This window comes from Rattus norvegicus, chromosome 1, assembly GCF_036323735.1.
Source record: "Rattus norvegicus strain BN/NHsdMcwi chromosome 1, GRCr8, whole genome shotgun sequence".
Taxonomy (NCBI): domain Eukaryota; kingdom Metazoa; phylum Chordata; class Mammalia; order Rodentia; family Muridae; genus Rattus; species Rattus norvegicus.
Window position 1 is genome coordinate 249,073,107 of NC_086019.1, and position 16,254 is coordinate 249,089,360.

The 16,254-nt window shown below is 46.9% G+C and overlaps 1 protein-coding gene across 51 annotated transcripts in view; it reads right to left on the reverse strand.

The window, feature by feature from the left end:
• The window catches only part of Sorbs1 (sorbin and SH3 domain containing 1), a 222,380-nt gene that overhangs the window by 15,783 nt on the left and 190,343 nt on the right, over positions 1 to 16,254 (reverse strand). For 30 of the 51 annotated variants that reach the window (XM_063273987.1, XM_063273958.1, XM_063273968.1 and 27 more), the window contains 5 exons: positions 13,089 to 13,135; positions 9,587 to 9,701; positions 9,326 to 9,451; positions 6,570 to 6,764; positions 4,460 to 5,212 (listed from right to left, as the gene is read on the reverse strand). In XM_063273987.1, the coding sequence (XP_063130057.1) occupies positions 4,460 to 5,212; positions 6,570 to 6,764; positions 9,326 to 9,451; positions 9,587 to 9,701; positions 13,089 to 13,135 (1,236 nt within the window). The remainder of the gene's footprint in view (positions 1 to 4,459; positions 5,213 to 6,569; positions 6,765 to 9,325; positions 9,452 to 9,586; positions 9,702 to 13,088; positions 13,136 to 16,254) is intronic. The other 21 variants (XM_063274072.1, XM_063274069.1, XM_063274112.1 and 18 more) reach the window with 1 other exon arrangement.

Sequence of the window (16,254 nt, forward strand, 5' to 3'; positions counted from 1 at the left end):
ACAAATCCAGATACCAATCAGCAAATTGCTTCTCTCTTGGGGGTGGGGGGTGGGGGGGTGCAGTAAATGCTTGGTGGCATTGATGGCGGAGCTTTCTCACCCAATCTCCACCTTTCTAGATTAGCTGTGCTCTACAGGCTAAACCGAAATTATGCTAACAGAATCTGAGAACTTGCCAGTTAATCCTGATCTCCTGGGTGTACCTGTGTGTGTTTTTGTCCAGTCAACAAAGTCATCACACACACACACACAAACAAAAAGCAAAAAGGTGTTTGTTTTTCAATGGTGAAGCTGTGTGGGTCTATAATGAAGTCCATACTTAACTCTGTGTTCTTTCTTATCGACTGAAATTCACACCACAGAATAACACCGCAGCGGAAAGGAAGTTCAGTTCCCACGTCAGCATCTTTTGTTTATGAACAAGGAAGTTGTAGGGAAGGAGATGTGACTCATCCACAGATCCTCAGCAGACTGAGGGCAGAGCCAGAACCAGAACCTGGAGACCAATGCTCTCCCTGATTCTCTGGAGACCCTGACACTGATTTACCCCTTCTGGTGTTCAGAGAAAACAAACCTAAAAACCTAAGTATCCGGCCCAGTGTGAAAGCATTCCGAGAGCAGAAATGACAGAGACATCAAAGCATCTTCTGGAGGAGGTCACCTTTCTGCAAAATTGGGATACGGGCAGGTGACGCCAGAGCAGGAACTGTCAATGGCTAAGGAACAGCAAGGAAGATGTCCATGCTCTTAAGAGATACAGCAAATGCTGGAGGCACAGACAGGCATTGGCCAAGCTGTGGGCCCAGCCCCCTTGGCAAGTTCCCACTGATCTATCAACCCATAGGTTCATCCAAAGCCTGCTGAATCCAGGACCACACCCTTCTCCATACACACATTGTACTTCCTACCTCCCGGCTTTTTTTTTTTAATTTTTTTTTATTTATTCATTTATTATATATAAGTACACTGTAGCTGTCTTCAGATACACCAGAAGAGGGCATCAGATCTCTTTACAGATGGTTGTGAGCCACCATGTGGTTGCTGGGAATTGAACTCATGACCTCTGGAAGAGCAGTCGGGTGCTCTTAACCGCTGAGCCATCTCTCCAGCCCACCTCCCGGCTTTTAAATATCAATTACAATCTGCTGTATCTGTGGGAAAACTCCCTAATTTTTAAACACACACACACACACACACACACACACACACACACACACACACACGTCTCTCTGACTCTGTCTCACTCTCATCTTTCTGTCTCCATCTCTCACACACAATCTCTCATTTCTGTCTGTCTGTCTGTCTGTCTGTCTGTCTGTCTGTCTGTCTCTCTCTCTCACACACACACACACACACACACACACACACACACACACACACACAACTTTGCAATCACCCTTCTCCTCCTTATGCTTATTATGTCTTCCCATCTTGGACTTCCAGGATAGACTGCTGTCTCTCTTTTGCATTATAATTTACTCATGAACAGGGCTGATTCCCTAGTCAATATCGTAAACTCTTCTAAAGTCTGCTCAGATATTCTGTTAATTCTTTCTTTCATTCCACAAGTACCTACTGAGCACATTCCACTGATTAGGTGCCGAGATCCTTGACTGTTGGGCCTTAATGCCCTACAGGGACACAGGCCTGCAAAGGGGCAATGCATGAGAGCATGCTCACAGGGGTCAGGCTCAGAGCTGCTCTTCATCGGGTTGTGCAGGTAGCCAGGGAAGGCTTCCTAGGAAATGGAGCTTCTATAGGAAGCCATGAGAGGCAAGCAGGAGCACATGCATGTAGGCACTCAGGCACGCATGTACTCATACACAAAAAGCTGGGGAAACTTTGGAAGAAGAGGCTACCTTGTTGTCTAAATGAGCATCTCACCAGGAAGTCAGCCCAGAGGAAAGACCTTCCTGAGAGGCAGAGGAAGCCTGCACTGATGACCAAGCCTTTTGGCTCCCAGGGCACTCAGCACACTGCTGGACACCAGACATTTAGGAGGAGGAGGAAATGATCACTACCTCTCGGACTGTATTCTCACTTAACATTCTGTTTACTGGTCAAATGCTCAACCAAGTCCCTCGTCCCAACAGAAGGACAAACGGAACTTGGGGCTCACCAAGGAGAAGAGTGGCTGGCGAGTTTCTTGACACCAGAATGCATTTACCCAGACAAGTGACACAGCCTGAGGTCATGTCCTGACAGGGCCACTAGAGAACAGATGATGAACTAAGTTCTTCCTGCCTTTAGCTTGCCTGTCAGCCAAACAGATTTCAAGAAGAGGGGGTCCTTTATAAAAGAGCCACTATCACAGCTGTCTTGGGTGAAGTGAATGGCTAAGAGGAACGTGTGTATGCAGCTATCCTTCCAGACACCCCTAGTGCTCAAAAGCAGCCAACCAGACCATGGCCTCTACATATCCACCGGGAAATGGCTGGTGCCAGGAAAGGAGGAGGAAGGGAGGGAACAGGAAGTGATACACCTGGTGTCCAGAGACCGACCAGGAAAGGAGAGCCAACCCTCCACAAGCCTGGCCTTTCAATCAACACAATCTCCGGTACTGCCAGCCCCTCCTACCCTTGATAGGAAGCAGGACGTGTGTACCCTGAACCTCACTGGGGCTTCAGTACTGTGCTGTGCGCACTTCCTGCACACACTGAATCCTGGAACCGAACTGAAGTGATGACTCATGCCTGGCAGTCGGGAGGACTCCAGGCATCTTAGGTTGATCTGTGACCCGCTCCTCTGTCAGACATCTTGTCCTTTTCAACTGGTAACTCCACCGGTTAATTAATAGTTAACTTCCAGTGAACTATTCTTTCCTCTTAATCAGGTGGTCACTTTTCTTTAGAGTAGACCTGTCCCAGAGCCCTGTACTAGGAGATGGGGCGACCACATACAGCAGTCAGAGCAGGTAGCCCTGTCTAATGGAGACGGACTATATGCCAAGTACCCTAATGATCTCCACTGTTTTACTGATCATCACAGTAGTCCTTCCAGGGAGGGGTACACTGTTTACTGTTAGGCTTTCACCCCTACTTTACATATGAGTAACTAGGCCCTATGCATGTGTGTGTGTGTGTGTGTGTGTGTGTGTGTGTGTGTGTGTGTGTGTGCGTGTGTTGGGGGGGTATGTTCAGTGCTCCCTAAGTCCAATTCCACGTAAACTACACTTGATTACCCTCAGTGATTCCCCACACCAGACACACGGGCCTGTGGAGGTCCAGTCTGCCTCTGTACTCCTGTTCCTGGCCAGATGACACAACTGTATCAGCCACTATCACTGGATATGGGCTCCTCAAGAAAGGGATTTAACAACCTCTGGACCCTGTCCATAGACCAGTAACAGCAGCACTTTGAACAATTCCTCCAAAAGCAAACAGAGCTACAAGGGGAAACAGGAGCAACAGTCTGGGAGAGGAGCACAGTGCACTGTGGGTACTAACAGATTACAGACAACTCAGAGATGGCTTCGGAGAAACACGTGATTCTCTTGAGGTTCTATAATGTCCCTGGGTCCTAGAAGCAGTTTTAGATCAGCCAAGATGGTGGTTCTATCTTCCCTTACAGAGTGCTTGTGCATAACACCTGCATGCATTATTTCAAGGAATTTTCTGGACCGTGCTATGAGGGAAGTTATCTTCATTTCAGGAAATTGAGTCTCTGAGAGGGTGAACAATCCCCATCAAGGCAGTTAGATGGAAGCTAAATCTGGCCCCCATGGAAAAGATGCCTGAAGTCTTTGATTTCCTGGGTACTAAATAACATAAGCAAAACCGAATTAATGATCTGTGTAGCTGTCAATCTGATGTCCCTTGAAAATACCCTACGTCCACCTTGATTTATATGCTGAAATCTTCGCAGTTCACTTAGAGAGAAGAATCCTAACTCAACACCTGGGACATCTATTTAGTGACCTCAACCACATCAGAAGCACCTGCGTCTTGCCACCTCTGAAGACCTAGAATGTTTCAGCTCGCTGTGAGCATGGCCCTTTTAGTCCCACACAAACACGAGACAAGACAAACACCTGACAAAACCAAGCACCATGGGTTATGGAAACAGTGCACCTCACAAGAAAAGCACACCGCATCACACCAAAGCCCGGTGTCTCAGCTGTGTTAGCCAAAGCAGACCAAAGACACTCTCTAGGACATGAATGGGGCACAAGGACGGCTTTCCTGCTTGAGGGCTTCTGTACCAGGGTAGCAGGTGTCAACGAAGGAATACTTTCAAATCATCTCAAGATGCTAGAATACATTTCTTTGAACTATCCCCAGCTAACAGCCTAATCCACAGCCCCACCATTCCCTCTTGATCATCCCTTTGCTTCCAAGGCAAGCAAACAGATCTCACAGGCACCCCTTGGCCTCAGGTAACAGACCAATGGTAAGACATCTGGTCTGGCCCACCATGCCAAGCAAGAGGCCAAGGCCCACTAGTCATGCTTCAGGCCTACCTGGCTTACACCACTCTGAGCAGCTTTCCTGTCAGCCTCGACACCTCTGTGAAGCTCTGGTGGCCCAGCTTCCCATGCTGGGAAAGGGCTACTCAGAGGCTTGAAGGACTGGCTGTCCTCAGGAGTGTGGAACTCCGAGAGTCTCTGCTCAGAACTCAGGCACCTGACCACGTCTGAAGGTTTCAAGCAGCTCTTCTTAGAGATCTTGGGTCCACCAGGGCATCTCTCACCTGCCTCGCTCTCTGCTTTCCTGTCATATGGTCCATCTTCTCGCCAGGGCTGTCTCTTGCTCTGGCTGCTAAAGGCGTCACTAAGCTCTGAGATGACCCTATCGGAGTTCCCAAGTGGTGGCTGGGAGAAGCCATCTTGGCGAATGTGAATACCACCGTCTCCATTGATGTGAAGAGGAGCCTGGGCACTGGGTGCCCGTGAGCAGGCTTTGTGGGGTGGAGGTAGGGCCACCGGGGAGACCACTGAGCGCAGGGTGGAGTGATCTGACCAACTGGAATAGGGAAGACTGAGTGGCAAGGAGGGGCGGGCCCTCGCTGACAAGGCCAAACGGTCCATGTCATACACAGAAGCCTCAGGCAGTGGAGGCAAGGGTGGTGTCATGGCCAGAGAACGCCTGCCCGGGACCCCAACAGTCAGAGAGATCCACTCAGAGGTGATGGCGTGCATCTCGGGGGACAGGGCTCGGCGGGGGTGGGGTAGAGATGAAGGGGCTGGCATGATGAGCTTGCTGTGACTAGTGCACTTCAAAAAAAAGAAAAGGAGAGAGGAGAAAACAAAAGACAGAAGCAGAGATAAAAGTGTCAGCATAGAGGAAGGGAGGGAAACCACCACAGGGGCATTAAGAAGAATGAAACAGAGAGGATGAGCAGAACACCCTGGTGTCCAGAACAGAAATCATCTGGCTGGGAGAGACTGCAAAGTGGCTGGGTGGATACATGAGTGTGTGCAGGCCGGATGGAGAGGAGAGGCGAGTGGCGTGGAGACGGGCAAGGCTCCCACCTGACAGCTGTGGATAGTGCCGGGCTGCTTCACGGAGTCACATACAAAAGGAAAAGCCAGGAAGTGCCCCGCCCCAGACAACCAAACCATTATTGCGACCACAGCCCTGACCCAAAACTGTAGGGTTGGGTGGACAGTCTCTGTCCAGACCCTTCCTTCAACTCTACAGAGTCTTCCACACAGAAGCACGGAGTGTGCGGTCACTTTGTTTTGCAATTGCTCTTGGCCGAGGTCAAGCAAAGATTCCCCATGCTCTTATGGAGTCAAATGCCCAGCCTGGTCCTACGGCCTCTCCTATGAGATGGCAGAATGGTGTTCTCACTGTTCACGAGAGCCCACCTAACGCTTTGTGTCAAGTGCTCTCTGCTGTGTTGGTGGCCAGCATGGGGAGGGGACGAAATGATAGAGAACAGGAGAAAAGAGGTACCATGTCAGCACCGCCAAGTCCCACCGTCTTTCAGCCATCATCCTCCATTTCATTCCACAGGATGCCACCCTACCTCATTTTGCTTATTGGCTTTGGGAAAGTGGGCACCATTTGGAATAATAACAATTGTGCTCATAATTCAAGTTCAGAAAAGCAAATCACATTACTATGCATGCCTATAAATGACTCCCTTTTGACCCAGTAGAGACCGACACGCTCTGAGTTTTGTTTCCAACACGAGTCCAGGGGAGGCTTGCAGAAACTCTTTGAATCTGGTCTACATGTCTAAGGATGAGAACATGAAATTATCTTCCAACCACTGTCCTCTGGAAACCAGTTCTGATGGACAGTATTGCATAGAGAAGCATGCTGGGCCACAGGGTTGTGGTCTACACACCAGCAGCTCACATCGCAGGGATGCACCAACTGGTAATTCATTTGTTTTTCTTTCCTTGCACCTTATCCCCACAGGAACTATCTTAAACTCTTCCCCTTCCTTCACAAACTTTAGAGTGCTAGGACAATACCACGGACATGTATGAAAATAACCCCCAGCATGCCCTGCTCTAGGTAGCTCTTAATCAGAGCATCGGAGAGTCATCCCAGAAGGGCCATGTGCCAACCATGCAGCCGAGGGTGAGAGCTCCAAGCTGAGTTTGAAAGCTTAGATACCTGTGGGCTCACAGTGGCACTGCGACTTGGGGAAGAAGAATAAGGCAGATCGATGTAATCCACGGGGGTTTTCACCAATGGCCTCTTAAGCACATCTACATAGGTGATAGGGAAAATGCCTTGGCGGGATGTGCCAGGAATCCTCCCTTCGTACCAGTTCTCATCCACCTGCCGGAGCAGCGTGATCCTCTCCCCCTGTAAGACACAGCGAAGCAAGAGGTCTTAAAGCACCACACTGCAGCCCATCGGAGATCCCTGCCTGTATCCTGCGCTGTCCTGTATCCTTCACCACACTCTAGGCTCAGGAGAGCCATCTCTATTGGCTTTGGATGGAATACCAGGTTGGGGATGCTGACACAGTAGAGCTTCCTTAAGCAAGGGGGTTAAGCATTTTAGTAAAGCGCTCAGGTTCATGCCCTGGAGCTGGAAGGCAACTATAGTGTCTGACTCCCTTAGAACAAATTGGTCACATGTCCAGCCTTCATCTACAAGGTAAAGGCCCTGGAGGGTGTGTTTTAGGTTGATTACGTTATTTTGAACGAACTGTATTTGTATGAACATTTTCCTGCGTGTCATTAAGTGTACCATGAGCCTGTCTGGTGCCTGTGGAGGTCAGAAGAGGGTGTCTGGAGCTAGAGATATAGATGGTTGTGAGTCACCATGTGGGTGCTGAGAATAGAACCTGTACCTTCTGCAAGAACAGCAAGTGCTCTTAATCCTTGAGCCACCTCAAGGATTTGATTTTTTTTTTTTTTTTTTGAGATAGGGTCCACACTCACTTATGTAGCCCAGGCTGGCTACATTAGCAGTCTTCTTAACGCAACCTTCTTCGTGCTAGGATTACAGGTGTGAGCTATAACAACCCAACCCAGAAAGTTATCTCTCTCATATACAATTATGTATACACAATATATTTTCTATAGTTTTGTATGTGCGGTTGGACAGTGAGTGCTAGTGGCATAGCAGGTAGCTTGAGGTCAGAGACAACTTGCTGGAGTCAGGCCCTCAACCTGGCAGCTAACGCCTTTACCCATCTCACCCAGCCCTCAGAAGGTTCTCTATATTCTTTTCTATACAGAATAAAGATAAACATAAAGCCAAAAACAACCGCCCCCTGCCATGCTCTCTAGGGATTCCCGATGTTAATACATAGGTGCTCTCCAGACTCACTTCTATGCGAGTGAATTAGACTTGCCCTGCTTTCCCCTGTGGAAACTGACTATGTGTTGTATTTTGATTTTTATACATGGTTTGCCCCCAAAATTTGTTTTGTTATTATCATCATGCTTTTGGTGGGCACGAGGGGACACATGTGTGACGGTACCTGTAGAGGTCAGAGGACAGCATCTGCCTTTGCCTGAGATCTGGAGATTTAACTCATGCCTCGAAGTCTGTATGGTGAGTACTTTACCTGGTGGACTGCTGCACTCTCACCTATATATTTTTTGATACTTAATGATAGAGAATGAAGCGTCTTTATCAAAGAAAACACACACATGCCCACGCACACACGCGCGCGCACGCGCGCGCGCACACACACACACACACACACACACACACACATGCACACACACACACACACCCGCAATCTTGCTTCATAGCCAGGATGCCCTTGAACTCATTATTATCCATCCCCTTGCCTCTGCCTCACAGCATGGGGATTACAGGTATATGGAACAAGGCTTCACATAATTCTCCATCATGTGCAGATGTTATAAAAACTTTACTGACCACCCTTGGTAGTCTCTTTCCACCTATGTAACAATTTAATCATGAATTCCCTGACAACGAGCAATTAGGAGACATCTAGTTTCTTCTTTGTATAAGGTTGCTTATCTATTTCCAAGGCAATAAAATTAGTAATTCTCACATCTTCAGCAAGCTGGAGAACTATGACATGTAGAGAATGTCTAAGTCAGTGGAGACCCCCCTCCCCCACCCTACCACCTATGGAGTGGGTTGAGCTCTGCCACAAGAACTGCTCCCACCTGTGGACTGAATCCTGACCTGGCCCAAGTCACACTGCTTCATTCGGGTCTCTCACAACATCCTGAAAAGGCCCTCTCTCTCCATGTTTTTTCATGAGGCAGTGGAGGCTCAGATCAAGTATTCGCCTCCACACAAAATGAGATTCTGGTAACTTGACTTTTGATTTCAAAGCCTTTAAAATTCCCCCTGGTACCAACGGCTTTGTCTCCCCACTTGGTCTATGGAGACATTATAAACCTAAATCAAGTCGTCAGCACGATGTCCATTACTAAATGTTGGTTGAATACAGTTAATATAGGATGCCTAAGATGCTATAAATACTGGCTTTGATTGGTAAACTCAATGTGACTAAACTGAGTTGTGTAAGTAATTAATTAAAAAAAAAATCTTGGGAGATGGATTGAACAGCTCAGCAGTTAAGAGCCCTGTCTGCTCTTCTAGAGGACCTGGGGTTTTGTTTTACAGAACCCACGTGGTGGCTCTCAACCCTGTGTAACTCCCGTTCCAGTGAATCCAGCAGCATCTTCTGGCTTTCACAGACACTGCAAGTATGTGCTACACATGCAGGCAACACATTCACACACATCGAATCAAAATAAATACACTCTCATCTCAGGAAACCTCTGGTTCCGCTTATTTCAATTTTCGACCAATCCACTGTGTTCTTGAGGCTACAGATTAGCAGCCACAGCAACCGACACCTTTGAGATAAACAGCATCATCCAAGGGCCCCCAAAGCCAGGATGAGATGTGTGTGTGTGGCTTACCTTTCGGAAAGACATTTCTACTTGTGTATCACCATTAAAGTTAAACTTCGCAATGGCTTCTCCATATTCCAAAACCTGTACGGGCGCCAACTTTCTGGGCTGAGCCTTCTCAGCTGGAGGAAGAAGCTGAGAAAGGAAAGAAAGCAAAAGAGAAGGGCCAGGGGAGGAAGAGAAGGGAAGAGAAGACAGGACATGGTAAGAAAATGGTGTTTTAGGCATGCGGGGCTTCTCCTGAAAGGACGGAGCTGCGGGCTGTGGTACCTCGATATAGGTGCGTGGGAAGATTCCCACCCGGCCATGGTGTTCACCTTCATACCAGTTCTGATCGATCTGTTTATAGATGTAAACAATATCTCCCTTCTGCAGAGGCAGCTCCCTGTTGACGGAAAGCCGTTGCCTGTTAGTAGATGTTTCAAAACGCACATGGGGAAGACACTTCAGCTTTTAGTACAACAAGACTTTACATGGAGTGAAAGGGGACAGAGTTCCAGAAGATGGGAGGCTCCATCCCTGGAAGTGAGAACCCCAACTGTCTGGTAGTTCTGTAGTCTTTTATGGGATGGGTGTTAACACACAACACTTACTAGCACTGGAGACTGCTCAGAGCCCATAATAGTTGGTTGTGATTTTCTTAATGTGTGTTTGGGGGGGAATTCTGTCTTAGAGATGCACCACGGTGGAGCCCAGCAGCCTTAACTTATTAAATGGTCTCTCTTTGGATACTTTCGCTGCCCCTTGTGCGCTGTAGCTAGACATGCCTGAACCACTACAGGTAATGGCATTCTGATACCCTCTACCCATCCCCCTCCTTCACCATCTGTCTCCATCAACCTGTACTAGGAAGCTCTGAAGTGGGGCAGGCTGAGTTCAAGCCAAATTCAAAGATTTACTAGTTCAGGGACTTGGTCAGAAAGCTTGAACTCTTGGTGACAATGTCCCTTTATCTGACCATAGCATCTAATTCAAGGCTGGCAACTGAAGCTGCAAACTGCGGGTGAAACGTCCAGTAGGGTACATGGTCTGGAGTCATGGCTTCCTTCTCAGCATGGAAAATACGAGTTAGAACGAAAAATGGACGATCTTTCAAATGTTATTTGTGCCTTTCCCTCCACCTCCCAACCCTTTCTTCCACACCCATCCCTTTGTTTGCCTCAGTTTGGACAGTATTTACACTAACCAGGACTCTCTGTTTTTGTGAGAAAAATAAATAAGTTATAAACAAAGTGAAAACAGAACAAAATAATAACCTGAAACTTTCTCGAGTTAAAAAAGTAAAAAAAAAAAAAAGCTTGCCTAGGAAGCGCAAGGCCCTGGGTTTGGTCCCCAGCTCTGAAAAAAAGAACCAAAAAAAAAAAAAAGTAAAAAAAAGAAAATGTATTTTTGCTCCAACCCAACATCATTTGGAAGGGGTGTGGCAGCTTTGCAGGAAGAGTATGGCTAAGCAAAAGGGCACAGCTGGAAAACGTATAAAACATTGGCTCTAAGCTGGATAAAAGCATCCTGAAGAGGCGTGTGTGGACCCTGTGTTGGGAGTTGATTCCAAAACTAGGTCCACCAAAAGGATGCCAGATGTTCACCTTTGTGAAAAGGGGATGTCTCTGGCTAGTCCTTTCCCAACACTCTCCGTGACGTGTTCTGAATTCCCCTTTAGGTGTCATACACTGTGTTGGCAGGTGGGACCTGAAATGGCCCCAATGTTAAGCAAAGATTCACTACTCTGAGAAAGATGAACATGGACATCCTGAGGCTGATGTAGAAGCTTAGCTTAGGTACTGTGACACCTGACCTCTTTCTATATTGAGGCCCTGTTTACTTAATTAGGCAGCAGCTTGGTCTGACTCAACCCTTCAATAGAGAGAACCAAGGGGTAGTCTCCGGGGAAAGTGCTTTCACCAGGGCAGCCCTTCAGGCCACACTCTCAGCTCCCACAAGATCCACATACCTAGGTCTGGTGTTAGAGGACTGGGGCTTAATAGCACTAGGTACTTTCAGATTTGAATATCCTTTTATTGTTGCAATGCAGCATGGTCATCTGCAGATTCCAGAACCAAACATCAAGCCCCTGCCCCTATCATAAAACAGTCCCTAATGTCTTAAGCTCATGAATGGGACACATTCACAACGCTCTATCCTTAGCTAAGCATGGACGACCAACCACAGGACATAGATTTGTTAAGAGGGCAGCATGCCATGATGGGAACACGAGGCAGGCATTAGCAGTATTGATAAATGACAGTCCTATGGACCTCTGGCCTTCTTACCTCTTCTATCTGATTGGTTACTCAAGGGGGTGGGGGCTTTTAAAAATGAATTATAAAAGGACGTGTCACCGAAAGTCTCAATCTAAAGGAAAATATTCTCTTTGACTAAAATACGAGTTAATTCACATGTCTTTGTTGTTCTCTCTCTGGGTCAAATATGAGGATGGTAGATACCATACTTTTGAGTATGGACTTCTGTTTCACTGTGCAAAACATCTTACTGGTTTACCCTGGCTAGTTTCTTTGTGTGTGTGTGGGGGGGGGCAGTTTTAGTCTCATCTTACAAATGAGGAAAACTGAGGGTAAGAGACATTGATAAACTGGCTATAGTTGCAGAGACATGAGTGGCAGAGTTACAACTTTCTAAATCTAAAGTACACACACACACACACACACACACACACACACACACACACACACACACACAGCCATCTCTTGTAGCAGCCTAAGGGAGTGGAGTAATACAGTCAAATCCAACCACCCTGGATTCATGCCTGGGTTCTACAAATTTGGCCTGGCCATTCCTTCTGTGTTGGAAGAAATGGGAAGCATGGTTGATGAGCCTAGAGGCATTGTTTCCCATCACCCATGAATGGAAGCACTCCCTCTTCAGCCCCAAACGTGGTGCCTCCTGTTGGCAGGACAATGGGATGTAGCTGGCCAGGTTATCAGCTGCCAAAGAAAATTCATGGTCTGTTTTAATCTATAATTAGCTACAGAGCTATCAAGTCCTTCTGGACTATGTTCCACAGAAAATGGAAAGGTTTCCTGGTCACCTAAATTTGGGCTAAGCAGATCCGTTTCTGTCTCTGAACTCCATGGCCGTGAACATGCCAGTAACAGTCCATCTCCCCAGGGGGAGAGGGGCCTAAAGATGCCATGAGCTGCACCTCTGACTCATTTCTACAATACTCATTCTTTGGCTTTGTTTTTTAGGAACATCTTGCAGGATGAACGCTCGGGAGGAACACACTTAGAGAAATGTTAGTATCCCCTGGGCTTCCTTCCTCCTTTGGAATGCTACAGAAAAAACAGGTCAAATTATATTCCTAGAGTCTGGTTCTTGATTCTTTCTACTAAAGGTTGGGTCAGATCAGGCTGCAACCTAGTCAAGTAGACAGAGGACTTATTCAGGTAGAAAGAGGGTGGGACGGAGCATACCAGCCAGCCTCAGACGCCAAGGTGCTGGGTTTGAATCCTGACTCTATGACCTCTTAGGTGGGCTGAGTTCTTTCATACTGGCTTCCTAAGCTTTAGAAGCGGAGATAATAGTATCTACTCCACACAGTCCTGACTCATCAGAGTTGAACGAGTTAATACCTATGATGAAATACCTATGATGTAATACCTATTACGTAATGGTGCTGGCATGTGTCACCTACTGTTGATTATCTGTACATCTATCTTTGTGAAGCAACACTTGTCTAACCCACTCTCTGTCCTAAGCAAACAGTATTTCCAAAGAGGCAGCTAAGAAGGCAAGTGTGACCGGAAGCACTTACTTCAGTGTCTGAGCTTTAAAGTCAAATTTGGCTCGGGCAGGTCTCATCTAAACACAAGAAATAACACGGAGTTAAACGTGATTGACGAACAATGAAAAGGACACTTTTTTTTTTTCACAAGATTCTAGAAAGCGAAGCAGAGAGATCCACTCTAACCAGTTCATTTTGGTTTAAAAATCCGGGCAAGACCGCAGCACCTGACCCCATCAGCATGATAGATGGTGTTTAGTCAGCTTTGTCATGCATGGAAATTCCCCTTCAAGAAGGCCACTTGTAGATAAGAGATGGTTTGAAAAGCCCCTCAGGCAAGCTGATCGTGGCTACTGTCAGCCAGAAGTCTTCAGACAAGCCTTGCCTATCATCTTACTCCCTGGGGGGCATCTTCTGTTTCCCTGGGATAAGTTAGGTACTAAACGTATAGCAGAGTCTGGTTCACCTATCATATCATCTTGCATTCCACATGTCCCTACCGTCTGTGGCATCGAAAAGGCTAGGGTAAACCCTGAGTACATCTCTACTACTGAAACACCATCCTAGCTGAGGCGGCTCCTTTCCCCTAGACACCCGGGCCTGGAAAGCCAGGCCCAGCTGTCTGCACAGTCTCATTAAGTCTGTCAGTAACTCATACCCGAGTCTGCTCCCCCTCAGTTCAAAACCCTGTTGCTCTGGACCTGACCTCTGCTTCCCACAGACACAAAGCTTCCTTTGACTCTACCTTCTCCTCAGTCTAATCAACTGTCACCCAGGAGCACAAATAACATTCCACAGATTCTTCCACACTTCACGGTTTTGCTTTGATGTTGGCTTCAGCTCTCAATTGTCTGGTAGATCAAATCTCTCTCCTTAACCTGGGTGGAGGCTTGTGGCCATATCCCCAGTCACACCTAAATGTCTATCTGTCACTTCTCCTGTCCCAACTAAGTACCTTTACGTGCTAACCTCAGCCTGGAATTTGTTCAGCCCCCACTCTGGCAAGAACTTCACCTTTATCAACTTGTACCCCTTTCTTCTCTGCTCTTAAAAGTGGTTATTTTAACCAGTTTTGTTGTTAAAGGGACACGTGAGATTTTTGAAATCACATGCACGAGCTATTTCTATCAGAGTTCCTCTGACCTCTTTGGCTGCTATAGCCTCTGTCTAGATACAGCATAAAGGAATGAATGGTAGGCCTTCTACCAGACTGGAAGACAACGGCAGACTGGGAGGGGAAAACGGAGCTGAGGTGAGAAAAGGCGCCCCAAAGTAACATCACACTAGTCTAGTTGTTTAGTCATTGCCTTACATTTCCAGGCTTCTGGGCTTGGGCTTTGCGGGGATCTTCTAGAGTTCATACTACACCACAGGAATGTTTGTGTTTTGTTCTGTTTTAAGGTTCTGTTTTTACTGGGTCCCAGGTTGGCCTTGAGCTTTGATTCCTCCTCCCAAGCTTCGAGATCACAGGCATGGGCTTAGACTGGCTCTCCCTACAGACTTTTCACCCTGTATTTTCCGGCTGCAGTTCCCATACATACAGACTAGGGGGTAACTTAACAAGCACCTTGTCATCGAGTTAATATCAGATCCTAACGCCTGTGTTTATGGCACACTTTCTAATGGTTGTAGGCACACAGGAGCAGAACGGACGTGAGAATAAGGATAAATAACAGCATTCACAATAGAAAACCCAAAGACCAAAACTGTAAGAAAAAAAAAAAACCTCAAAAAAAAAAAACCTTGTAGAAACAATAGAAAAAGTGTGGGGAGAGAGGATTACCCATGTCACCCAGCTATACGGCTGTGTGAACATTATAAAATTTATACCACAGCAGCAAATGTTCATTCTTTGAACAACTTTGAACTCCTGGTCCTCCTAACTCTATCCCAGGCGCTGGGATTGTACACCTCACCTGGCTGACATAGAACTTCATACGAAGGTGATTTTATACCCCAAACACCAACTGAGTTGTCTCTGCTCTACACAGGGACAGTATCACACAGAGTTAGTGGCTGCTGACTCCTGCTGAGAGTGAAATGTATCCACACACCACAGTGTACTCATACTTGCTGGTCTCACTGCCCCAACTCTGTCACGTCAGTTGGCTAAAGGACAATGATTCTTTATGTGGACCTTGAAACATCAAAGCATCAAACTTAAAACCCTGCAAATTCTTAGATCCCACCCCAGGTCAAAACATCACAGGTGAGACGCAGGAGCCTGCATTTTGATATGTCTTTAGGGGTTCTGACACAATTTGGGAAATATCATTCTGGAGGAAAGGCAGGACCAGTAAGAAGAGAGTGCCGGGATGGAGAGATGGCTCAGCAGTTAAGAGCACTGGCTGCTCTTCCAGAGGTCCTGAGTTCAAATCCCAGCAACCACATGGTGGCTCACAACCATCTGTAATAGGATGTGATGCCCTCTTCTGGTGTGTCTGAAGACATCTACAGTGTACTCACACACATAAAAAACATTTATTTAAAAAAAAAAAAAAAAAGAGTGCCTCCCTTGACATAGCTACTTCTGCTGAGCAACACTGAGGCCCAGTCGCCCTAAGGCAGTTCTATGGGCTGCCATCTTCTTCCTCACAGGCAGGCAGACCTCTGAATGGGGCTAGAGAGTAGAGCCTTTAGAGCATGTGAAGGAGCCATCCCACTGTACACCAAGAAGCTGCCTGCCACTCACAGTGGACTAGCTAACTTTTGTTTCTTTCTGGTCACATTTCTATTTTTCTCTACTTTAGAATCTGCCCCCCACCCCCTCAAATTTCCTTCTTTAGGTCAAATTCTTTTAATACTTCTTCCCAGGGACTTTTCATTTCTTAAAACAAACAAACAAACAAAAAAACCCCGAAAAACAGTCAATGATACCTCTGTCACTTGAAAGACAGAAAGTTGGTTATACTAACAGGTCATAAAACTAGTTCCTGGGGTCACTTCTTCCAGCCCAAAAAACCCAGCTCAATATGTCACAGACACATAAGCATCCCTGAGAAGGCATTGGCTCAGCAGGGCTTTGAAAGGCCACACAGCAGGACCTAAATTATCACTCTCAAAAGCTGGCCCTTGATCTAACATAGCGACATTGAGGAGGGAGGCAAGGCCTGGATAAAACCACTACACTCTCTCTCTCTCTTCACTCCTGCTGGAATATTAAACGTCTGTAGCCTAAGCTTAGAAATGTCAAAAC